Source organism: Typopeltis vanoorti, chromosome 17, assembly GCF_054136105.1.
Source record: "Typopeltis vanoorti isolate ZY-2024b chromosome 17, IOZ_Tvanoo_1.0, whole genome shotgun sequence".
In the NCBI taxonomy this organism is placed as follows: domain Eukaryota; kingdom Metazoa; phylum Arthropoda; class Arachnida; order Uropygi; family Thelyphonidae; genus Typopeltis; species Typopeltis vanoorti.
Genome location: NC_143565.1, coordinates 93,851,198 through 93,878,048, shown reverse-complemented (window position 1 = coordinate 93,878,048; position 26,851 = coordinate 93,851,198). Strand labels below are relative to the sequence as shown.

The 26,851-nt window shown below is 36.1% G+C and overlaps 1 protein-coding gene across 1 annotated transcript in view; it reads left to right on the top strand.

Annotated features, from left to right (window-relative positions):
• The window catches only part of LOC150097650 (transmembrane protein 145-like), an 86,971-nt gene that overhangs the window by 16,732 nt on the left and 43,388 nt on the right, over nucleotides 1-26,851 (top strand). The window contains exons 2-3 of the mRNA XM_090407114.1: nucleotides 6,747-6,980; nucleotides 16,475-16,612. Coding sequence (XP_090263240.1) covers nucleotides 6,747-6,980; nucleotides 16,475-16,612 — 372 coding nt within the window. The remainder of the gene's footprint in view (nucleotides 1-6,746; nucleotides 6,981-16,474; nucleotides 16,613-26,851) is intronic.

The window sequence follows — 26,851 nt, the reverse complement described above, 5'->3', positions numbered from 1 at the left end:
TTGGGTGGGGTGGGAGGGGAAGGCATCAGCTTTGTGTGAATTTGGCACTCCATACAGCCTAGTGTCTTGATTTTAGTTCTTTTTTTTAAGATCTATGACTTCATCTATATTAAAGATCAGATGGCAGAAACTTTCCAACATATTTTATTTCCAAATACCTATCTAAAATCTTCAAGACTCATATTAGACATTCGAATTCCTTTTTGAAGAACTCATCTCATTTTGTAGAGAAACTAACAGATATACAAGTCTCCCCCATCAGATATTATTATTATTCCTGATACCTCCAAGGAGTCCGAAGACTCATCGCAGGAGGACACCTACAACTGTCTCAACCACGAATCAACGCCATCTACTGCCCACCTCCTCCACCACCACAACAACAACTAGTATTTTTTGTCTGTAAATTGCGTGTGTTCTGAAGGGCCGATTTGTCTGTATGCGGGATGAAAAATCCGAGTTTCCAGGAGAAAAAACCCTGCTACCTCTGTATGAGATCGGCTAACTCACCTTCGATTGAAATCGTCCAGATAAAGATTCCTCTCGTCTAGATATATTAGTGGCTTTAGATGTAGTTTCATTATTTACAAACATTTTGGTTGAAAAATCAGTGGATACCCATGCAAACTTGTTTCCACCTGACTTCACACACCTTCCATCACTGCCTTCAATCTTCATTCTTCACTTGGAAAGGAAAAGTCTACTACCAAAATATTGTTTAATGATGGGCTCACCTCTATTATCCACTGCAAATTTATGTGGAAAAATTTGAAAAAGAAGCTCTAGAGCAGATAATCCTAAAACCACACATTTGTTGGAGATATATAGATGATGTATTTATTGATAAACACTACTACGCTCATACTACTGGATGCAAGCACACACACACACACCCAAAAAAGACCTTGAAGATTTTATGAACAGTCACCATTCAAAACTCAAATTCATGCCAGAAATGGAAAACTCAATAAATTACTATTCATAGGCATCCTCAACAAAACAATGCTGGCAAATTAATGTTAGAAGGTTGCAAAAAACAAACCCACAGAGGTAGGTAGGTATCCGCACACAAATTTATACCATCCATATCAAATTTGGGTATTATTATTGGTGTTTGGGATGCTTGTGCCATTAGAGATTTCTTTAAATTAACACGCAAAAAAAGGAATAAGTAATGCGGTTTATTTAAGGCCATATATTTTGATGATCTTGTGCCATGAGAGATTTCTTTAAATTAACATGCAAAAAAAGGAATAAGTAATACGGTTTATTTAAGGCCATATATTTTAATGATCACACTTTCTTATTAGCCAGACTAATTTGTCTAGACATTTCCTTCTACATTACCAGGTTTATAGCAAGGTTTACACCATACTAAATATTTCATCCTGTTCTCTTCCACTTTACATCATACTGCTTCAAAACCACTGTTATTTGCTCCTTGTATCTCTGCCCTAGATGGGCACAACTCCTCTGCCATCATCAATAACACTCCTCCTCCCTTTTTGCTTTATCTGTCTTCACAAAAGACTACATATCCCTCCATCTCTATTCCTGTCAGAATGTCATTTCATTCAACTATGTCTCATTTATAACAACATTTTTGGGCGAATGAACTCTATCAATGCTACAGTTTCATTCCCCTTGTTTCGAATACTTCTAGCATTTAAACACACATACTAGTTCATTTCTGTTTCTATAAGAAATCCCACAACCCCACTTCTCAGACATTCCTCTACATTTTCTGCTGTCCATTCCTGTCTGTCATCACTGATATTACACCCCTCTCCTGACCTAAATGTCACCCCCACATCCTTGACTGTCTTAATCCTTTCTTGCTCATTCACACATCTACTCCTGAAGTCATCATCTACACTTTTCACACAGTGCCCTCCCCACACCCTGACCACCCCCATTTCCTTGTTCACTCTGTGTTCCTTCTCTCTTATTCTCTTCACTCATGTGCTCAACCTCTCCATTCACACACCTGCCTACCTTACTCTCCTTCTCTTCTGCAACACCTCTTGCTTCCTCAGATCTTACATTCTTCAGTCATTCTCTCTTGCAGCAGCAGTTTCTACAATTGACTCACACCAATTTCATTCAAGTGTAGCCCATCTCTTTTATACATCTGTATCTGCCCTCAAACTTGTCCCACACATTCACAAAATGAACTCCTTTTTCCTCACACAACTCTGCTAGCATAATCTTCACTCACCTCAGTTCACTATCCTATGCATTCTACCTCCTGGAAAAGAGACTTGGTGCACCTTTTCACTCACCAGACCTCTTATCACCGAATTTCCATACATTGCCACTCTCAAATCATTCGATATTTATTTCAAATCTTTTGTTCCATTCCTCCTTTTCACACTCCCATGCAAATCCTTAATTCTCCTCAATTTATTCGTCATACATTAATCTCTTGTCTAATCTTTACCAACTCTACTTTCATATCTTCAATTAGTTTTTCACTGCAATTTATGCAAATTGCATTTTCACTACCTTGCACAACTGCTGTCTTATTGCTCACCGCCACTAACTCGTCACTGACTCTCTTACTACTACTACATGTATACTGTCCAAGATTGGAAGCACAACTGTCCCTATATAGTGAACATGCCCTCCCCAACAGCCACTACACTGTAGATGCAAGAAAAAAGCAAGTAGTTTTATTGTATCACTGAATAAGGTACAGAGATATTTGCAGTCTGTAATATATTTGTCAACAAATAGTGCAATTAGAGACAACGGAGATAAAAACAGCACTACCTAATGAAATACATGTCCCCCACACACACACACAGACAGAAACTATGCTGCATAGACTCAAGCAAAACCATTTGTTGTACTGCCAAACACAGTATCTAACTAAAAACAATCGTCCTAACATTTGTCCAAATTTTCAATTACATAAAATAAGCATTTGTTTGATTGCGTTTGAAATTTTTGATGTCATTAATTTCAAATAAAATTCTACCAAAAGAAGTCCCTTGTGTACAATAAATGTGCGAAACACTTCACGACGTAAGCATGTTAATCACAGTAAGTCGGCAGCACCTTAGTTAGTGGTATAGTATAATTGTGTTGTACTCTACTACCCTGCTCTGCCCTGCCATTCTAGCATGTGGCTTGTATCTTTTGAAATCCGTTATTGTTAGTCTATCTTGTTGTTATCATTATTATGGGCATCTCCTTGGAGTCAGTAGACTCATTGCAAGAAGCTCACTCTAACCAATATTTCCACAATATCTGTTATACCGCTTCTTAAATTTATCCACTGTCAGAACACTGATAACCACTTCTGGCAGTCTCCATTCATACTTCACTTTCCAAGCAAAAAAAAAATTAATTCCCACACCTTTACTAACCACACTCTTACACAACTTCCAGGAATATCCTGGTTCTCTCTCTACTCATCATGTATTGAATTTTTTTTTTTTCTTTCACTCACTCTAAGATCGATACAGAATTTCTCTGTATTAATTTTTTTTTTTTATAGAACCCTTTTAGTAACTGATACATTTCCCCTCTTTTCTGTACATCAGCTAAACTTTGTGACCCACACAATCTGTCCTCATAGGTAGCAGTCCAAAGACATACCACTATCTTCACTTGTCTCTGGATCCTTTTTACTCTTTCCTCATCTCCAAGAAACCCAGATAATTAAATCTGTTCATAGCCAAGATGCAGCTCTTTCATAGCCTTGTAAAGAGATAATACTATCCCTTTCTCTACTAGTAGAGACTAGTCTCTACTTTTCCTCTGTATTTTTCAATGGCCAAGTAATCCTTAGAGCTACTTTTGCAATATGTCCTCTGAACTTCAAATCCTGGCCTCTGATCAATTTCCTGCAATCCAATATGATCCATTGATGGTATGGTATGATATGTCATCTTTTCATCTCAAAACATAACCTTATATTTTACGATTGAACTGATAACCATTATCCTTTGCTTACACTGCTAATTTATTTAAATAATCTAGCATGATCTTTATATTATCTTTATTATCTGTTACCCTCCCCAGTTTTGCATTATCAGCAAACAACTGATTACTCTTCCTTAAATTGTTCCCTATATCATTAATATATAAATTAAGCACTATTGATGCCCTGAGGCACTTCACTAGTCACCCTCATTTTCATGGATTCTGCTTAACCATATACTACTCTGGCCACCCCTTATAATGTTGCCTGCCTCGTATATCTATTCCCATTTGCTTTGACTTATGTAATTGTTTTTTTTCTGTGTAGTATTCTCTCAGTGCCTTTACAAAATCTACCAGTATCATGGTGTAACCATTTTCCTTATCCAACTGAGCTGTTACTGTTGCATGACCTAGAGCAGTGGTCGGCAACCTTATTAATATGAAGGGCGCAATACTGAGGGTGCCATGACGGGCGCTGCGTTGCCAACTCCTCCTGATTTAAATAATTAAACTTAAAATTACAATTGGCATGAATGGTTTTGAAATATCTTTCTATATTACTTTATTTAGAAATAGCACACTATTATTGCATAATAAACAAATACATTTGCCATTGTGATTGATAAAGCAAGGCGCTTACATCTGATCTGACAGATACATGCTAATTGTTAACATGATTATTCTTTAACGGTTAAGTATGGAGCTTGCTCCACCTTTACCACGAGTTGCCCATAAGGCACTACTTATGCTTGCATCCGCCAAAACTTTTAGTTTCTATATATTCGACACGAAACTATTGTAGTTTCTATATTCGGCTATGAAATAATGTTGGATTCAATATTCACTTAATTTGTACCATCGTGTATTATATTTGCAGTGTTTTTTCTTTACGTTTTCTTGCATTTTAGCAGATGCTAGTAATGAATGTATCTCACAGACATACTGCGATCTACACTGTAAAATTACTGCTGCGAGCTCCAAAGCAGTTTACAATAATTTCTCTGAAGGCACACTAAAAATTCACTGTGGGCGCCATGGCGCATGCAGGCACTGCATTACTGACCTCTGACCTAGAGTATCACATTCCTGTCTATTAATTCCAGAATTCTACCTTTAACCAAATACTTTAACCACTACTCCTGGGATACTAGCCAGTCTATAATTTGCTACTTATGTCTTGGAACTTCCTTTATGTAATGGAACTATCTTACCTTCTTTTCACTTCCTTAGAACCCCTTCAGAGCTGAATACTTAGATTAAGCAACTTGGGCAGAGGGACTGGCAGTTCTTTTCCATATTCTTGAAACACCATCACCTGACATGCTATCCAATCTCATTGCTGTATTCACATTGATATTTCTCAGTATGCTAAGTATTTCCACTTCATCTACCTCAATTTTCACATGCCTCTGTCACATCAGCAACTGCAGTATCTCTACCTGGGTTATACACTTTTGCAAGAATAAGATTACGATTAAAGCCAAAATTTGGCTTTAATTGTAATCTTATTTTATTTTGGAACTATTCATAAGGTGTCACTCTAGTACATGGCTGAGCACTGTAAATAGAATTAACATTCTTTGTTCTGGCTTCACCTTGTGATTATGTTGATGCACTGATGTACTACTGATGGCCAGTTAGTTTCTGATCAAAATATTTGCATTAATAAAAATTGACCTTTATTCTTGTGAATACATGGGTCTAATAAACTTTAAAATTTCCTGATGCTGATATCAGATCTAGCTGTCTCAAACCTTTTGTCCCCTATATCACATTCTGTTTTAGACACTCATAATTATCCTTTAGCAACTGTATAAATTTCATTTCCATCTTGCTATATGCCCTTTCCTCTCACTAATCTATGGCCTGAGGTCAGGAAAATAATAATAATAATAATAATAATAATAATAATAATAGTTGCTTGGCCTGCATTCGTTGTGCTAATATACCTATGCATGGTATCCTCATCTTTCTGTGTGGTTTCCCCCTTCCCCATATCCTATAGCAGCAAGAAATATATCTTGTGCTATTGGCCTCTATCTCATACCATATAGCTTCAAATGAACCATCACCCTCAGTCTTAAAATCCTTCTTAACTTCTGCTTTTTCTGGTTGCAGTTTGGCTATTCTTCTGTAATATCCCCTCCTCCCATCCTATTTCTTCTGTCTTTGCTGAAAATACAGTAACATTTACATTCTATCACTATAACTAAATTATCTTCTGTCAACCAAGTCTCACTGATATTGATAATTTTTGGAAAAGCTGGCCAATTCCATAAACGTTTGAATTGCTAGTTCACTAAAGATGATCGAAACATTTGGTTTTATATTTTATTAATAAGCTCTCATGTCTACATGTTCAAATATTGTTTTATTTAGTATTATTTGTTTTTCATGATTTAATTGTTATTACTACTACAGATTAAGATTACAAATAGTTACCTCAGTTTAGTGATTAATTTTTTTCCAAAAAATAGGCTTTTTTGAGATTATGTAGTTATGCAATTAACTTTTTGTTTCTTATAATATTCTCAATGTAGTGAGCTCATAAAAATATTTAATGGAAGGTATACTATAGTAAATTAAGGACTTTGAAGCTATTATCAGAACTTTTTTCAGTAATTTGTTAATAGTGATAGTTATTATAAAAGTGTTTGCTGTTGTGAGAGTTAATTGTACTTGATAATATATAGTGCTCAAAGAAACTGTATCGCTATTTCAGTTCTATTCATTTTGAAGAAATTTTAAGAAATGTGGATTTTAATGTTTTATGTGCTATTTTAATACTAAATTAAATTAAATTTCTTTTCATTAAGGGTACTGTTGAAATGTATCTTGGCTTCTTAGCAGTGTATCTTGTGCTTGTACCATTACAACTGTATGCTGCATTTCACCAACACCACCACATCACAAGATTATTCACTAGTTCTGCAGTTTTGCAATTGATATTTGTCTTCTGCAATTTTGTCCATATGGTTAAATTTGCTGTAGATGGTGAAGGAGTTGAAGTCTTAGGAATTGTTGGTGAAGTTATGCATTTGCTTTCTCAAGTAAGTATGCTTTGCAGTATAAAACTAAACATGGTTTTAATATATATACAGTTGACCCTTGAACAATGCAGAGATTAGGGTGATTCCCCCCCCCGCATTGTTTGAAATCCACGTATAAATTTTGATTGCCCAAAAACTCAACTACTAATAGCCTACTGTTGACCAGAAGCCTTACCGAAAACAAAAACAGTCGATTAACACATATTTTGTATGGTATGTATGTATAAATACCATATTCTACAATAAAGTAAGCTAGAGAAAAGAAAATATTAAATATTATTACAGGAAATCATAAGGAAGTGAAAATACATTTACAATACTGTACTGTATTTATCGATACCATAAGCTTATGTCATCTGCTTACAAACACTAATCATATATCTGCAGGCGTAGACTTCTGTGGCTAATTGGTTCAAAAGATATATTTCGGTGATTACACCACATTTTTTATTATTCAGTTATACAAAATACTGAAATAATAGTTCCCAACAAGTTTCGTAAATCATAGGATTTACATCTATGGGGGTAAATAGTATAACTTAAAGTTTAACAAGAGAATTAATAAATACAAATCATAACCGGCTGGCTATTCATATACCCAAATAACAGAATGCAGATATAAAATGTTATTGACGTTGAACAATACTGGACGATATCACATATTCTTGTTTTCGTTCATACAGTCCGAGCTCAGAGTGAGGTAGATTTTTTATTAGAGCTGACTACACTTGATGGAGAATTAAACCTTGATTTTTATTGCATTGGGTTGGGTTTTTTAGCATATTAGCAGCTTCTTTAAATTTTCTTATATAACTGTTGTTTTCTATGTATGACATCGTCGTTTTTTGCCAGAGTACATCGTGTCCAGTGGAAGTGGTATGGAAAGCAAGACCCGTTTTTTGTTCTCTTTTGTATTGTATGTCTTTTTGGTGTTCATGCATGCGTATTTCTCCAGATCTTCCTGTCTGTCCTATGTAGCAAATCCCACAAGAGCAATGGATTTTATAGACTCCTGGTTTTTTAAGAGGATGATGAGGTGGTTTTGGTGGATGTAGGAATCTTGAGATTTTTTCCATAGGAAGGAAGGCTACTTTTATGTTGTGTTTGTTCATTAATTTGACTAGCTTATCTGTAACATTTTTGATATAAGGAAGCGAGATTGCGTTTTTATAATCCTGTTTTTATTGTGTTGTTAGTTGGAGGCATTTTAAGGATTCTCTTGATGGTTTTTGTTTCATATCCATTCTGTTGGAGGATTTGTGTTAAGTATTTTAGTTCTTCATTACATCTTTCTTGTGTGCTGGAGATATTGTATGCTCTGTCTCGAAGAGTTTTAATTATGCTTATTTTTTGTGAAGGATGGTGGTGTGAGGTTGCATTTAGAAATCTTCCAGTGTTTGTTGACTTCCTATATACTGAGAAGGAGAGTTTACTTTCTTCATTAACTTCTAATAGAATATCCAGAAAAGGAAGTTTTTTATTTTCTTCTTGTTCTAAAGTGAATTTTATGGTGGTGTGCAAATTGTTGAGATAATCTTTGAAATTGATAAGTTCATCTGTTGTTCCATTAAATATGATGAAAATATCGTCCACATAGCGTAGCCATATTTTTGAATATTCTAGAAGATCTCTTCCCTCTGGACATCTTAAATCTTTTTAAACATTATATAAACAATACTTTTTTCACCTATCAAGACAGAATCTGGGAACAAAAAGAAGGTTTGGCCATGGGTTCATCATTATCACCGGTATTAGCAAACCTATTTATGGAAAAATTTGAAAACAATGCTCTTAAGAATTACCATAAAAAACCAAAAATATGACTACTATGTGGACGATATTTTCATCAGAAGCTGCTAATATGCTAAAAAAACCCAACCCAATGCAATAAAAATCAAGGTTTAATTCTCCATCAAGTGTGGTCAGCTCTAATAAAAAATCTACCTCAATCTGAGCTCGGACTGTATGAACGAGAACATAAACATGTGACATCGTCCAGTATTGTTCAACGTCAATAATGTTTTATATCTGCATTCTGTTATTTGAGTTTATGAATAGCCAGACAGTTATGATTTGTATTTATTAATTCTCTTGTTTAAACTTTAAGTTATACTATTTACCCCCTGAAGATCTAAATCCTACGATTTACGAAACTTATCGGGAACTATTATTTCAGTATTTTGTATAACTGAATAATAAAAAATGTGGTGTAATCACCAAAACATATCTTTTGAATCATATATCTGTTCAGTACCTACATCAATATTGTCTTAATAGATACAAAACACTGTCAATATTATACATACTACTAATATAGACATCAAAAATGAAATTATGAAAAACATGAAAAAGAAATTATGCATATTTTATTTACAGATATAACAATTCATGCATTGATAACGAAGAAGCAGCAATAGGATTGCAAGGGGATATTCAGTTGTTTGCAGATGATGCAAAGCTGGTAAAGATTATTAGTAATAGTGCAGATGTGATAGCCCTGCAGGAGGATTTGAATAAGCTAGATAGAGGCAAATGAATGGGGGCGTCAGTTTAATGCAGTAAAATGTAAGGTCTTGAGGTTTGGGACACATCGATGGGACTCTGCATATGCTACGGGCGAGGAGTTAAACTGGAGGAAGTAGGGGGAGACATGAGATGGGGGGGGGTTGATGATTGATAGAAACCTGAAATTTAGGGGGATATATTGCACAGGTGGTGAAGGTAACACAGAGGATTCCTGCAATAATGAGAAGGACACTGGCCTATAAAATACAACGGAATGATGACCTATAAAAGGGCTATCATTCCGTTGTATAAGACTCTGATCAGACCACACTTAGATCTGGTCCCCAGGATTTGAAGGGGATAAATTAACTGTGGAACAGGTACAAAGGCAGATAACAAAGATGGTGTCAGGACTGTACAATGTTAATTATGAGGATCGGTTCAGGGAGTGTGGACTGCAGAGTTTGGTGGATAGAAGAAGGAGAGGTGATATGATTGAGCCTTTTAAATTGTTGAGAGGTGGTTACAGGGTTGACACTGGGGAGTTCTTTCGCTTGGTTGAACAGCAGGACAAGGGGCCATCCCTGGAGGTTACGAAAGCAAACTGTGAGAAAGAGGGTGAGGAGTGGTTTCTTTGCATGGAGGGTGGTTGAACCATGGAATGCATTGCCTGATAGAGTGGTGAGAGCAAGAACGGTCAATGCGTTTAAGGCGTGGTATGATAGACTTTGTGTTTCCTAGGAGGGACCTCCCTCGATGAGTCTTGATAGGCTTGTGTTTCTTAGAAAGGACCTCCCACGATGAGTCTTTTGACTCCATATAGGCCTGAATAATAATAATAATATTAATAACGATTGCTTTATGGTAGCCTAATGCAATCAATATGATTGCTTCGTAGTAGCCTAGTCTATACACTAATGAATGAATCATTATAAAATTTGTATGTTATGCTAATTAATACTGCATTATATATTTAGTTTAATCCTTTATCCAAGTGTAAGGAAGCAAAGTTTGCACCTAAAGTATCTTCAGGACTGGGGCAACTCCTTCTAAAGGTGGACTGAGCTCTCATCACTTTCCTTAGTATCCCATAATGCAAAGTACATCTTCTTGTGGAAATGTATAATGCTATGCATTATGGGAAGGGTCACTACCCAGACCGGTTTCGACCTTTATTGAGATCTCTTCAGTGGGAGCCAGATCCAGAGGTGATACCAAGGTTGAAGCAATGCAGAAGTCATATTTCCATATGCCAGTTGCCCAAGGGTGTCGCCCCTTATTATTAAGTTACTCTGAATTAGAGAAAGATGTTGGAAGTTTTCACTTGGTTAGACTATAAATTATATATTTAGTTTAATCCTTTATCCAACTGTAAGCAAACAAAGTTTGCGCTTGAAGTATCTTCAGGACTGGGGAAACTCATGGCAGAGGTAGACTAAGTTCTCATTTGCCCTTCTACCTGGGTAACAGCAACAGCCGAGTCTCAGTTAGAAAACTTCATTGGCTACAGCATTGCCATCCATCACCTAAGCTTCGAAATGGTTTCGACCTTTATTGAGGGCTCTTCAGTAGGAGCCAGACTCAGAGGTGATAACAAGGTTGAAGCAATGCAGAAGTCATATTTCCATATGCCAGTTGCCAAAAGGTGTTACACCTTATTATTAAATTACTCTGGATTAGAGAAAGATGTTGGAGGTTTTTTTCACTTGGTTAGACTATAAATTATATGTTTAGTTTAATCCTTTATCCAAGTGTAAGCAAACAAAATTTGCACCTGAAGTATCTTCAGAACTGGGGCAACTCGTGGCAAAGGTGGACTGAGTTCTCATCACTTTCCTTAGTATCCCATAATACAAAGCACATCTCCTTGTGGATACGTATAATGCTATGCATTATGGGAACGGTCACTACCCAGACTGGTTTTGACCGTTATTGAGGTCTCTTCAGTGGGAGCCAGACCCAGAGGCGGACATGTGTGCATAAGTTTTGATGAATTTTAACTTTTTATAATAGATTTGTGTATACTTTATTGTAGTAAATGATAAAATATACTAGTATTTATATATATTTTATGCATTCATGACATACCTAACTTTTTTTTTAATTTTTTCGATATTTCCACGCTCCGTTGTTCATCTGCGAGTTTTTTCAAATTACGCAAATCATCAAAACTTTTTGCAATATATTTATTCATAAAAAACTGTGTATAAGTGGACCTGCACATTTCAAACTCTCATTCTTCAAACTGTATATATATTTTAAAATATATATACTAAAATTTGCATTATTGAAATGACCTTTTTTTTTATGACTGGTGTGGATTTTTGGTACAAATTTATTGTCTCTGTTTTTTATATAACTGTGGTCTTATCTATCATGCAGCCACCACAGCTAATACATTGTCACTCAGACCACTGTTCCTTAAAAAATTACATTATTTATAGCATAGTCAAGGATTTCTTAGCATGCATGCATCCCATGGATTAAAAATGTGGCAGGTGAGGAATAGGGGTGTATGTGTGCATTAAATGTATACAACGGGAAAAGCTGGGTGACTTGAGTGTTATTGTCTCGGGCTTTAGGTCAGTGGAAGTAATACATTGGAAACGAGCCAGTGCCAGTTGATAGATATCAGTAGCATTAGTGAGTGAAGGGAGTGTGAAAGAGGTGTCTATGGATTTGACGTTGGACAGTGTGACAGAGGGAGATGGATGGATGTCCACGATTATGCGAGTAAATGTCAAATGAAAGCAGGATATATGGAGAGAGAAATAAGGGAATATGCTAAGCACATAAAGAAAGGTGAAGAACAAATGCATGAGGAATATAAAGCTCAGGCATGGAAAGTGACTAGTATAGTAAGCAGAGAAAAATCAGAATGCAAGGGGAGACTAGTGCCACAATCCAAGGAGAATACCAGTTTTTTTTTTTTTCACTATGTGGTGTTAAATATTTTATTTATACGATTTATATTTATTTAGTTGTTGCTTGATTGAATCCTTTCTTATTCAAAATCTTATTCAATTAAAGTCCTACCAGCTGCTCTATTGTTATGTCGTTGCTTTCCCTATATTTTACTGCCTTATATCTTCCTATTCTATCTTTCTATCGCTATTTTACTTCTTCAGATATCAGGCCTAATATGCTTACATCTATTTATGTCTAGGACTGTTTCCTCTTCGGATACTGGCAAATTTTTGCTGCACCAGCCAGTATCCTATAGCAGAAAAGGATCCTTGCTCAGGGAGACAATACTAGATTCTGAGGCTTTCTTACACAATATCTTACTTTAACACTGCTGTATAGATTCAGATTATTGCAGTCGTGACCTAAATCTATAATTATATTCACTTCCTAATTCCTTCCCTCCAAAATAGGTTCTATTTTTATAAGTGGTAGTTTGGAATCGTAATCAGGCATGATGCAGGCTTAGGTAAATATGACATGTTTATTGGAATATCTAAACAGAATACACAAAATTTCTTACACTCAATTTGACTCACTACTAAATGAAACTCGAGTTAAGAGGTTAACATATTCTAAATTAATTAAAGGTCATAAAGCATGCGAAACACAATACCTGCATATTGGGATAGATAGCAAATGATATGAAGTTAAACTAAAATTCCTTTCTGTAATGCTATTTATAATATAAACATTCTAATGTTACTCAGTTACTAAAATCCACACTTCTGATCTCATTAAGTTAATCCTATCACATACAATTGCAAAAGATCTCTTCCAAACAATTCTTCTTACCTCAAAGTAGGTTAACTTTCTAATTAGAGACTGTCCACAGAGTTCTTTAGAATACTGTTCTTAATTTCACATTTGCAAACAATCTTCTCTCTTCTAATGAATTTTATACACAAAATAGAATAATTTCACCTTACCGAACTTTTTCTGCATCTTTCAGCATCACGTGTGCATCTGGTTACTTCTTTTCTCTTTGCTGTCCACATGCCAATGTAGGGGTTATGCTGTCTTCATTATTTCTGCCGAAAACGGACTTAAATCTTTGCGTTTCAGGAACAACTCGATGGGACTTCTCAGTGACGGCTTGATTCTGCTAGGACTGGAAATTTTTACCTTCAGCTCTGCGTAGAATCCTTCTCCATTTTCAAGAAAGCCTGCTGTCTGACATCTTATCGTATTACAGACACTTCATCCCCCCTTGACGTGAACTCCCGCTAACTTCCGAGCCACCAAACAGGAAAACGATACGACAAGAGAGCTCTCTGATACAGTGCTCGTTTCCTTATATTCCTCCTTAGAGCGCCCTCTTTTTCCTCAGTCCCCTTTGCACACGACTCATATCTTTTCACCCCTTGTGTTCATCCCTTGGATTCACGGAATACGCGTCAATATACGTTCCATTTAAGCAACTGCTGCCAGCGTCACGCTGTACACGTGTAGTTTTATACCTTCCAAGAATTATTATTTAGTAACTATTTGATAACTCACAGTTAATTTTACACAGCTTAAGTGAGGCTTAAATTAAGTCAGATTATCCCTCTTATAAAACATACTCTAATAAAATCTTAATATGATCACAATAGCTTAAATATATGGTACATGAAATAAGGAATGCAAGTTTTCTACATAAAGTGAAGAAGTTTTGCTTTTAATTTTAGCTGATGTGCAGGTATTTCTCTTTTTTTTGTAAGTTTAATATGTTGGATTCTGAATGAATGATTTCTTTGCAAGATTCCTTCATTCAGGATCTAACAGTGGCAAGTTGGAGGGGAAATGATTGTGGGTAGATTACTTTACTGGATGAAGACGATAGTCATGGTGAACAAGATGAATGACATAGTTAAGCTATTTAATGATCACTTTATTAGGGTGTTCCATCCTGATAAAACTGGATCTATTCCTAGAGGAGATAAAGAAAGGGTAGAGGAGTAGAAGTGAATGAAGAGGATATATTCCAAATACTAAACAGTCTAGTATTCGTAGACATCAGTAAGGCAAGGGGGATGAGATGGGATTTCTCAGTGTGTAGTAAGGGAATGTGCTAAGCAACTGACTGCTATTAACGTGGCTGTTAAATGAAAGTCTTACTATGGGACAAGTTCCATTGTTTGGAGGCGCGGGGGGGGGAGGTAAAGGATGAAATCAAGAAAACCTTGAATAGAATAGCCAAAGAATAATAGAACAAAATAGAAGTAGGAAGGAAATACAGAAATAATAATACAGAAGAAGGTAGGTAGAATTAGAAGCAGATCAAAAACGAGATAATCAAAGAATTAAAAAGGATGATGAAATCAGTGGAGGCAGCCAAAAGAACAAAGATAAAAATGAAAGAACCTGCTCGAAGAACAGTAGAGTGTCAAGTGACAGTATATGGAACTTCCATCTTCTGATACACAGGAAAAAATATGATGCCATCCAAAATGTAGTAATATCGGAATGTAAACCAACACAGAGGCATTCAAGAAGAGCCTTTACTGAAAATTACCAAAAAGGAATTTGATGCAACATTGAAATCCTTTCACACAACAAGAGTACTGGAATCCAGTTGTAAAGCCAGAGGAGATAAACTTTCTTAGCAAACTACAGGAATTAGTAAATAGAATATACAGTGAGAATCATTTGCTAAAAGGTTGTTTAACATCAACAATGATCCACTCCCCCCCCCACCTCCAAAAAAGGCTAATAATGCTATGAATTCTAGGATCATCAGCTTTATCCCATATGCTTCCAAAATACTACTGAAAATCAAGTGTAAGATGCTGCTGTTAAAAAATACATAAGAACAGACAGTTATTATGTATTTTTTTTGACAGTTTGATTTTTTTAAATTTTTTCTTCAAAAACTGAGGAACCAGAAATCCAGTATCATCATTGGGGATTGAAGAATGGCTTATCAAGTGTAGGATGCTGCTGTTTAAAAATACATAAGAACAGACCAGTTTGATTTTTTTTTTTTCTTCAAAAACTAAGGAACCAGAAATCCAGTATCATCAATGGGGATGTTTGAAGAATGGCTTATAATTGCTGGGCTGGTTGGCCGAGTGGTTAGCGTATCCACTATCCAGCCAAAAGGCTGTGGGTTGGAATCCCACCGTGGGCATGGATGTTTGTGATTTTCTGTGGAAATACTAGTGGTGGTGATGAATGGTAGATGACATTGGTGTAGTTGGTGGATTTGAATGGTGGAGACAGAGAGCCATTGTAGCAGTAGGTGTCCTCCCTCGATGAGTCTTTAGACTCCCTGAAGGTGTCACATAATAATAATAATAAACTAGGATGAGAATCTGAGAGAAAACTAAAGGAAAAAGATAAGGACACTGAAGAATAACTTTATCTATCAACTTAAAGCTCAGAGATCAAACATCTGAACTGCTTGGAGAAGGATGTTACTAACCAGTCCACATTATTTTTTAGTTAAGTAACAAACAAACAAAAAACATATTTATTTATGATATATTTCATGTATTATAATCCAATTTAAAAATTTTTAATGTTAGTGAAAAATAATACTTAATTAAAGAAAAATAAGAAAATTTGTCACTTGGCCTCTCTCAATAAACTAATATCAGGATCCTCACCCACTTCATTTTCTGTTGGCTTTATTTTTATAAGTTATTGAACTGGAAATTAGTTGATGAAATCTATTGATTTTGACACATTGAACTGTAACAAATTGTGTGTGTGTTGCAGAACACTGCCTCCTAATTGTAGCAGTATGATTATGATTTACTTATCGAAATGAAAGCTTCCTAATGCATTATTAATGTTGTATTTATTCCAGTCTTCTGTTTAATGTGCAAATTTAATTTAAATCTGTATTTCAAAGTAAAAAGTATAATTTGATTTTCATTATAATTCTCAAAAGAAAGCTGAGGCTTTATTAAAAAGCCAAAAAAAGTATCATAAATTATACTGTTCTGCAGTATTACTGCAAAATAAAACGATTCATTATTTTTTCTTTATTATTCATTATTTTTACTTCATTATTTTTTATTATTATTTTTTCTTTTTAGAGTTTGTTTATGCTCTTGCTACTACTCTTGGCGAAAGGTTGGGCTATCACACGCATTGAAATTACCTGGAAACCAGTATTATTTTGTATGTGGCTTTTATATACTTGTGTAGGTGTATTGCTGTATGTCTGGAATATGGTGAGTAGTGGTTTAAGTTTTCTGTTTATATTATGGACATTATAAATGCAAAATATTTAACCATAGTGCCACTATGAAGTGTAATACATTTTGCAATAAAGTGAAAAAAATTTTTTTTACCGATGCATCCTTTAACCTTCATAGTGAACAGATGCTTAGAGAGGCACTTGAGGATGTAGAAGAAAGAATAAAAATAAATGGAAGAATCATCAATAACTTAAGGTATACGCATGATGTAGTGGTGATGGCAGACAGTGAAAATGGATTACAACAAATTATTCAATGAATTGAAAACTCCTGTAAAGAGTATGGACTAAGGATTAATACAGAGAAGACCAAAATAATGATAATGGGCAGAAAAATAGAAGATAATGCAAAGATAAGATGTGGAGGAAAGATTTTAGAAGAAGTGGAAAGATTTCAATATTTAGGTAGTACATCGCCAACATGTTCTTTCTGTCTTATTTCCAGGCTTCTCGAAGTTTGTCCAATGTAGGAAATATCGCACGTACATGGAATATTATACACACCTGGATATTTATAAATATCCAGGTGTGTATAATATTCCATGCACGTGCGGTTTTTCCTACATTGGACAAACTTCGAGAAGCCTGGAAATAAGACAGAAAGAACATGTTGGCGATGTAAATCACAACAGAACAATCACCTCTGGTTTAGCACATCACTTTTCAACTTCGAACCACACTATAGACTGGGGTAACAGCTCTATGTCCTATGTAGATAATGATTACAGACATTGATTATTCAAAGAAGCAGCAGTAGTACTACGTACAGACAGCAACCTAAACAAAAATCAAGGAGCCATACTGAACGATACTTGGAAAAATGTAATTAATTCTCTCAGTTCAACAGAACTACAGTACGCGAATAATCATATTACGCATTTGATTGTAACACTTGTTCATGATGCTTAGTAGATATGTCACGCGAATGTGCTACCTTAGCTATCTAGCAGGTACTAACATTTTTTGTATTCTTAAACCTTTTTTGCATTTACCATTTTTTTGTACTGTACGAGCCTTGTGAAAGCTAGTCGGTTATTAGCGAAACTGGTAGGCAATATTGTACGAATTTAAATATCTATGGTCAGTTTATCAATAAGTCTTATATTGATTGGTTCAGCTAGGGAGTTGTGGCAAAGATGTCCACAAGGCTAGAAAAACACGACACCATGGTGGACACAAGAAATTAAAGAAGCAGTCCTGGAAAAAAAGAAAGCATACAAAAAGTTCGTAGCAAATAAGTTGGCAGATGCATTAAAAGAATACAGAGAAAAATGTACGAAAGTTAAGCTGTGTATGTAAAAATCACTAAACAAAAGTCGTGGAAAGACTGGTAAGAATATAGGAAACAAATATCAGAAAGGTGGCAAGATGTTCTGGAGGCTATTGAAGAAGCTTAGAAATGGAGAAAAGGCTACTGTAAAAGGAATCAAAGATGATAAAGGTGACATAAAACTGAAGATATGGATATCCTAGATGTCTGGAGTGATTACTTTGAAAGACTGTTAAACAAGCCAAGCAGTGACAGAACCATACTAGAAAATTTTCCAGAGGAATGCAAAGAGGAGTACATATCAATACTTGTGGTAGAAAAAGCCAACAAAAACTTGAAATGTGGTAAGACAGCTGGAGTAGATGATATTTGACTGGAATTTGCTTAAGTGTGAAGGTATAAAAGTTTTGCAGTGGCTATGCTGCATAATTCAGAGGACCTGGTCAGAAGGTTGAATTCCTAATGAGCTCTCATAGTATCATCTATAAAAAAGGGAATAAAGATGAATGCGAGAATTACAGAGGAATTTCTCTACTAAGTGTTCTGGGTAAGATTTATGCAAGCATACTTGGGAGGAGGTTGAGAAAGATTATGGAAAAGAAATTTGGAGAAGGAACAAGCTGTGTTCAGGCCAAATAGAGGTTGTCAAGATCAGATTTTCACTTTAAGACAATTAGTTGAGAAATTGTGGGAACATGACAAGGATTTGTACTTAAGTATCATAGATCTGAAAAAGGCATACAACAAGGTCCCTAGAGAAAAGCTTTTCAAAACACTCCAGTTATATGGGGTGAATAGAACATTATAAGAGTAATTTATAGTCTATATTTAAGTTGTCCGTCAGCAATTAGAATTGAAGGAAATACAGGAAGATCGTTCCATGTAAAATCAGGAGCAAGACAAGGATGCACATTATCTCCACTCTTATTCATCATCTATATGGATCACATTTTGAAAGAAAGTGGCATCAAGCCTGATATTAGAATTGGAGATGTTAAATTTAGCTCTTTGCTTTATGCAGATGATGTACTCCTAAATACATCTGGTATGAATCTCCAGGATTCACTAATTAAATTGAATAACAACTGTAACAAATTTGGCATGAAAATCAGCAATAAAAAGACCAAAACTGTGAAAAAAAGTCCAAAAAAAGACCAAAACTGTGAAAAGAATGCATAGAAAACTTCAGCTGCATTCATAGAACAAGGAAAATATTTTAACTATTTAGAAACAGTTTTTAGTGAAGATGGCAGGTTAAATCTGGAAATAGACAACAGAATAAACAAAGCTGGTATGGTGGGTAACCAGCTGAATAAATTTATATGGAATAAGAGAGAAATCAGCCAAAACACCAAACTAGCAGTATACAAAACAATGTTTAAGTTATGGATCTGAGAGTTGGGTTAGAAATAAAGCACTTGATCAGAGACTAGAGACCACAGGAGGGTTCTGAGAAAAATTAGGGGAGTGAACCAGTGTCAGAATCATATTAAAAATGAAGATATTAGAAAGGAATCTGAGGTGGTATGGCTACTTGGAAGGTGAAGAAAGGTTAGCATAACAGGTGTTTGATGCCAAGAGACCCAGAGGAAGACCAAGGTGTAGGTGAATTGATTCCATCAGAAGTGCCTTAGAAGCACAAAATGGTAGATATGATAATATTGTAGTGCTGACAAGTAATAGATTGATTTGGAGGAAAATTGTTGATAGGAGATTAATAATAATGTAAACTTAATTATGTTGTGTTGTCATAGTAACCTGAACACCCCCCCCCCCTTTGGGGGGTACATATCAGGAAATTGATGATGATGAAGTTTTAGTAAATTAATTCAGACATTGAAGTTAGGGAAATATGTCCTTGCTGTTGCTGAATCCAAAAAAAGGTCTCTCTTATTTGTAATGACCTCTGTGTAACACTTCACATTCTTCCATCTAATCCTGTGTGAACGGGTACCTAAAGCATGCTTTTCAAGTCTGTACTTGCCATAATGATATATTTCTTGTGTTCTCTGAGACAGATAGCAAAACGTATTCCTGTCTCCATAGTAAGCTATTTCACAGGTACAATGCATTTCATACATTCCAAGGTGCAATGTAGAATGGAGTTGTTTGCCCTTAGTGAATGGATGAGGTTACTCAGTTGATATATAATTTGATTGTAGTGTGAAGGTTATATTTATTAAGCACTCTTTTTTTGGATGTGCCCAGATAGTGACAGTTTTGCTGTGGTCTTGTGTATTGGGTGAGTGAATTATGAAGGCACTTAATATTTTATTTATTTTGTGGGAGTTATAGTCATTGCATAAACATATGTGACAAGAGCTGCATCATTGGAATAGATAGCCAAAACACCGAACTAGCAGTATACCAGACAGTGTTTAAACCAGTTTTGCTCTGTATGTTAGTTTTTTAGGATACCTTATTATTTAGCTTGAGTGTGATTCCTTGTATAAATATCATTCAACATGTATATTGGCTTTTTGTAAATAGAAAAAGATAATGAACTATTTCAATGGCATGTGACATATCTGGAAAGAGCTGATAGTTATATGATCCTTTTTTTCTATTGTAAAGTGTATTTTAGGATGTTTGCTGTTTAAATGTTCAAAAATTATCTGTGATAAATTGGACCTTGTTGCCAGACAACAGATTCATCTATATAGATCCATTCCATCCAGTTTGGATATTTTTCATTTCCATGTGGAATAATGAACTTAGACTATAAATTTGAATAATCAAATGTCAGGAGAAGGGATTGAGACAGCCTTCCCATGGCCAGGTCCTGGCCCTGACAACTCAAATTGAAGCAGGCTTCCAGAAGAAACTTAAATCTGGAGCCACTTTCATTGACCTAACATCTACTTATGACACTGTTTGGATCAGGGGCCTCCTCCTAAAACTAGGAAATATTAAAAAGTGTAAAAAACTCTACAACTTTTTGAATCTATTCTCTCTAACAGAAAGATCCGGGTTCATATTGGCGGAAAAAAGAGCAGGCCCAGATTCCTTCACAACGGTCTTCCTCAGGGCTCTGTGTTATCCCCAATACTTTTTAACATCTATGTATATGATCTACCTCATACCAGATCAAGCAAGTATATGTACGCCGATGGCCTAGCGATCTTACATCAATCCACCTCCTTTACCAACCTAGAATCAACCTTGAATACAGACCTGAACGCCCTGGAAGGGTACTTCAAGCAGTGGTACTTGAAGCCAAATCCAATGAAAACAGTGTCCTCAGTATTTCACCTGTACAATGCAGAGGCGAATAGACAACTCAACCTTTTCTTCTGTGAAAAAATGGTAGAACATGAGCCTCACCCAAAATACCTTGGAGTGAGCCTGGACAGAAGCCTAACCTATAAAAGGCACATCATCAACCTCTCCAATAAAATTAAAACCAGAAATAACATCATTTCAAGGCTTGCTGGAACAACCTGGGGTTGTGGAGCAGAAGTACTAAGGTCGTCTGCACAGCCCTCACATTCTCTGCAGCAGAATATTGTGCCCCTGTCTGGGAAAGAAGTACACACACTAACATTATAGACACCCAGCTGAACTCTACCATGCGCACAATTAGTGGGACAGTGAGAAGCACCCCCCTCTCTCCTGGCTGCCTGTTATATCCAACATTGCTCCACCACACATACAGAGAAGACAAACCTCGATTAAGGAATTTTATAAAGCAATAAGCAACCCACTCCTACCCCTACACCAGACTCTCATAAACCCACCTAGTCTTCGCCTTAAATCTAGAAAGCCTCTCTGGTCCACGAACTCTCTTCAGCTGTGCTGCCATCAATAGCTGACATATGGAGAGAATGCTGGTCCAACAATCTCCCAACAAACGGCTTCCTGGTAGATGATTCCTGTGCTTCGCAGCCTGGTTTTGATCTTCCTAGGAAGATTTGGTCATCTATAAACAGGATCAGAACTAGTCAGGGCAGATGTGGCTATCTTCTACATAAATGGGGACTGTCAGATCACCCTTATTGTGATTGTTCTCCCATGGCTCAGACGATTATTCATATTGTGTACGACTGCCCAAGGGGCCAATTTCACGGTGGCGGCCTACAAGACATCCACAAGGTGACAGATGAGGCCTTGAATTGGCTTTCCAGCCTGGACCTTGACCTGTAGTTGGTATGATGGTGGCGGTAGTTATGGAGGAAACAGAAGATCACGGTCCCGTCTCATCACAAAGACGTTATTCTCGTAGTTACTCTTAGTATCAACAGAACTCCTCATGTTAGAAGATGATTATACAGTGTGAAATGGGCCTCCTCTAATGGATCAAGTTTTCTCACACAGGACACAACTGCTCTCTACTTAAACCTCGGATACAGCTACTTTTATGTTGTGAAGTATTGTGAGAACATGCAGCCTTGTCATACTTGGTGCAGCAGGACGATAATTGTCCCTGGCTTAATTATGACAAGTTACTTTTGCTTTATATTTTTTTTAAAAAAAAAGGAAAGACTTAGAAAGCAGGTTGTGCCTTTTATGTAATGAACTTTTGTATGTTAAGATTTTCATCATTTGTTTCTGGAAATTGTGATTGTACTTTTCACTTACCAGTTTTCATGTAGCCATAAGCATAAATAAATAAGGGGAAGGGAGAATACTTGATCAAATCAAGGTCTGTTAGTGGTACGTTAATGATTAGTGATGTACATCAGAACTAATCATGATGTCTGAATTTTTAAGGATGTGGTTTATTAATCTAGTTTTAAAATGAACTGAATTTTTTACAAAAGAGGAAGAGTTGTCGGTGATAGGGGCAAATGACTTTACCAACTGCTTAGCAGGTTTGTATATGGAACTGTCTATATCAACTGTTAGGAATAGAGAGATATCAGATATGTAAATTTTGGGGGGATCCATATATTCTAGATGGTTTTTGCATATTTTTTAAGTTTTAGTTTATTTTTCAAGCAGATGTTATGGCTTTATAGGAGGACTTGAATAGATTGAATGAGTGGGCAACAGTATGGAACTCTCAATTCAATGTTGTAAAGTGCAAGGTTCTGAAATTTAGTAGGCAACAATGGGATGCAAAGTATACACTTGGCAACGAAATTTTGGAGGAAGTTGAGGAGATAGAAACCTTGGAGTGGTGGTGGAGGACAAGGATCTGAAGTGCAGAGGTCATTGCACAAGTTGTGAAGACATTCCATCAGATTATGGCAATGATGCATAGGACCTTAACAGAAATAAAGAAGTTCTGGTTCCATTGTATAAGGCCATATGAATTATTGGGCATAGATTTAGTCCACTGGTTTTCATTATAATATATTATAACTCTTCAGTGAATACTTGAAATGGAACACAAAATTAGACTTCAATGCATAACATATAGAAAAAAAAGTCAATGAACAACTTCAACATGTAAAATATCCAAGCGGTAATCAATAACACACCACACATTCTCCAACATTTGTTGTGTGACTCCTTCAATTGCATTTCTGATGTGCTGTCACAAGGTCTGGAACTGGTATTGCATAAACAAGATCCTTAACATACCCCCAAAGAAAAAAGTCTAGGGATGTAATGTCCAGTGATCTCAGGGCAGGCCCATGGGATTGGACTATCTCTGCCAATCTAGCGATTCAGGAATTCTCGATTAAGATGATTGCGAACATCACGAGACCAATGAGGGGGGGGGGGGGGCTCTGTCCTGTTGAAAGATAACATTTGGTTGCATCTCTGTAGCTGGGGAATGGCATAATTATTGGGCATGTCCATTAATTTCTTTTTCAAGAAAGAAGAAAGAGCCAATCACTCGATCATGCATTAGTCCCCACCACACATTGAGTTGAGTTTTGGACTAGCTCGAATGTGTTCTCTTATGGCATGTGGGTTTTCAGATTCCCAGATCCTTACATTATGTTTGTTGACTACTCCACTCACGTGAAATGTTGCCTCATCAGAGAAACAAACACGCTGCAAAAAAAAATCATTATCCTCATCGATGAGGTTAGCAAATTCTTCATGCCTTGGACGATCATCTGGCTTTACCTCCTGGACAATTTGGACTTTTTACGCAAACAATTTCAAATGTTTGTGCACTACTTTGTGGACTGTACTCCTTGGCACTTGAAATTCTAGTGAAGCTCTTCTAATTGACTTTGTGATGACCGGATGAAGGCAGTTTGAACTGCCTCAACTATCTCCTCAAAAATTGATGGTCTGCCACTGCTTGTCCCCTTATGAACTGAACCTGTTTCTAAAAACTTTGTCTTCCATGACTTAATGAGCTTGACATCAGGTGGGTTCTTTCCATACTGTGCTTTAAACATTCACTGCACTGTAACTAGAGATTTTGTTTCTGTTAGCCATGGAATACATTGGACTTTTTCCTGTAGTACTGAAGCCATTTTTAAAGAAAATCAGCAGCATTGCTCCTGGTGGCAAAAGCAGTATACTGAAGATACCAGTATGGAAACTTTGAGTGCCCAAGTTTACCTGCAACAAAATTTATTCAGTTATTTTCATTGTTAAAATATTATAGGCAGTTGAAATCAGAGTAATCATTTGTGGACACCCTGTATACTGGAAAGAGTATAGAGAAGACTGACTAAGGGTGTAACTAGTCTTTGGGATGTGGTATATGAGGACAGATTGAAGGAATGCAGTTTGCAGACCCTTGTGAATAGGAAGAAAACGGGATATGATTGAGACATTTAAGTTGGTAAAGGATTGTTATCAGGTTATTATGAAAAAAATTTCATAGACGGGGAAAGGGGATAGAACAAGGGACATCTCTGGAAGCTGTATAAGGAGGGTGTGAGCAGGGGCATAAGGAGCAGGTTCTTTGCATGGAGAGTGGTTAGTGAGTAGAATGCATTGCCTAACATTCTGGTGAATGCAGATACATTGAATGCATTTAAAGCATGGTTTGATCGCAGGAAGCACACACTGTAATAGTGTGTGCGCTTCCTGCAATGATTCTTTTGGCTCCATGGAGATCTCTTGTTAATAATAATAAAAACAGGAGATTATCTTATATCATCTGGTTCTCATTTGTCAAAAATTTCAAGTGTATGAATCTTAGATATAATGCATTTAGGATTACAAATACTCTTTAATACAGTGAGCTATTATCCGAAACTCAGTTAACTGAGTACCTCGTATAACCAAATTGCAAATTTCAGAGCCTCCTAGTTCCGTGTTTCACCACCGAGAAATAAACAAGTTCTAGATTGATTTTTGTTTTGTTGAGATGTTTGTGGTTATTGTAATATAGAAATTCATGAAATTTACAGGAAGAAATTAGATTGTTATTTATTGTTATTATCACACCTCTGCAGAGTCAAAAGACACATTGTGAGAGGTCTTTCTGCTGTGACACACTTAACTCTTCATACCATGCCAAAAAACATATTCACTATCTCTGCACTCAGTGCACTCTTAGTATTCAAAGCATTCAAATAATCACCCACTACTCTCCATGCTAAAAGCCTACTCTTACCTTCCCTGCTCACACCTTCTATATACAGCTTTTGGGAATATCCTCTTGTTCCTCCCTTTCTATGCATATCTGCGCTCTAGTAATAACTCCTTACCAGATTGTATGTCTCAGTCATATATATACTTTTCCTGTTCACTGGACTCTGTGAATGACATTTCTTCAGTCTTTCTGCATACTCAACATTTAAAGAGAACAGAAATTGCCTCAGTCAATAATTTCTGAACCCTTTCCAGTATCTCTTCATCTTTTTGAAAACCAGGTGTCCAGATCTTCATTATTTATATGAAGATATGCTCATCCAGTGATATAATTCCATTTAGAAAGAGAAGAAAAAAATTATAACAGTAACAAATAGGAATGAAGTATATGTATTGAAAATTTTCTCATAATGAAATTGTCTTTGTAATAATAATTCAAGATTCTTTGGGAGTATATATCTCTGAATAGTGAGTGTCACATGACTGTTGCATGAGTCGTGGTTTGATTGATTTTTGAATATTGGAGAGCAGTGCCTTTCATAAATTTGTACCCAGATTAACTCAATAACAGAATACCCATAAAAATTGCAGAGCCCTCTTATTTTCCATAACATAATCATGTTTCAGTTGTAGAAAGCTTTTTTGCTTGTTACAAAGTATATAATACTTGGCATCATGAAATTCCTGATAAATAAAATGGCCCTCATTCCCCAGAGGCCATATTGTTACCACCTATGCAGCAGGCAGTTAAACATGAAGGCAGAGGGTGTTAAGAATCCCCGGGTAACCAGATCATGCTGCTATTGGAAACTAGCCTTGGAACATTAAATTATAGGACTAGTTTCCAAAGGCAGCATGATCTGGTTACCCGGGGATTCTTAACACCCTCTACCTTCATGTTTAACTGCCTGCTGCATAGGTGGTAACAATCTGGCCTCTGGGGAATGAAGGCCATTTTATTTATATATATATAAATGGCTAACTGAACTAACTGAAGAGCTAAAGTGACTAAAATTAACGAGATATCGTCGTATATAAACTCCACACAATTTAAAAGAAATTCTTGGACTGTGCGAAGTTAGACATAATGGTGAAGAAATTCTTCAATTAAAAAATGGAAACATATTATATTATAGAGGCCAAGATAAGGAAAGAATCAGTGGAGTTGGATTCTTGATCAACAAAAAAGTGAAGAACAACAATAGAATTTGACAGTGTATCCGATCGAATAGCAAGTATTGTTGTTCAAATCTCGAAAAGATACACCTTTAAGATCATCAAGTCTATTCACCAACAATGTCATACTGACGAAGAAATTGAATCCTTCTATCATGATGTATCCCAACTCTACAATAAAGGAAAACATCATTTCAGAATTGTAATGGGAGACTATAATGCCAGAATTGGTAGTCAACATTTAGATGAAAGCTCAATGGGAAACTTTGGATATGGCATGAGAGATGACAGAGGAGCAAGGTTAATAGAATTTGT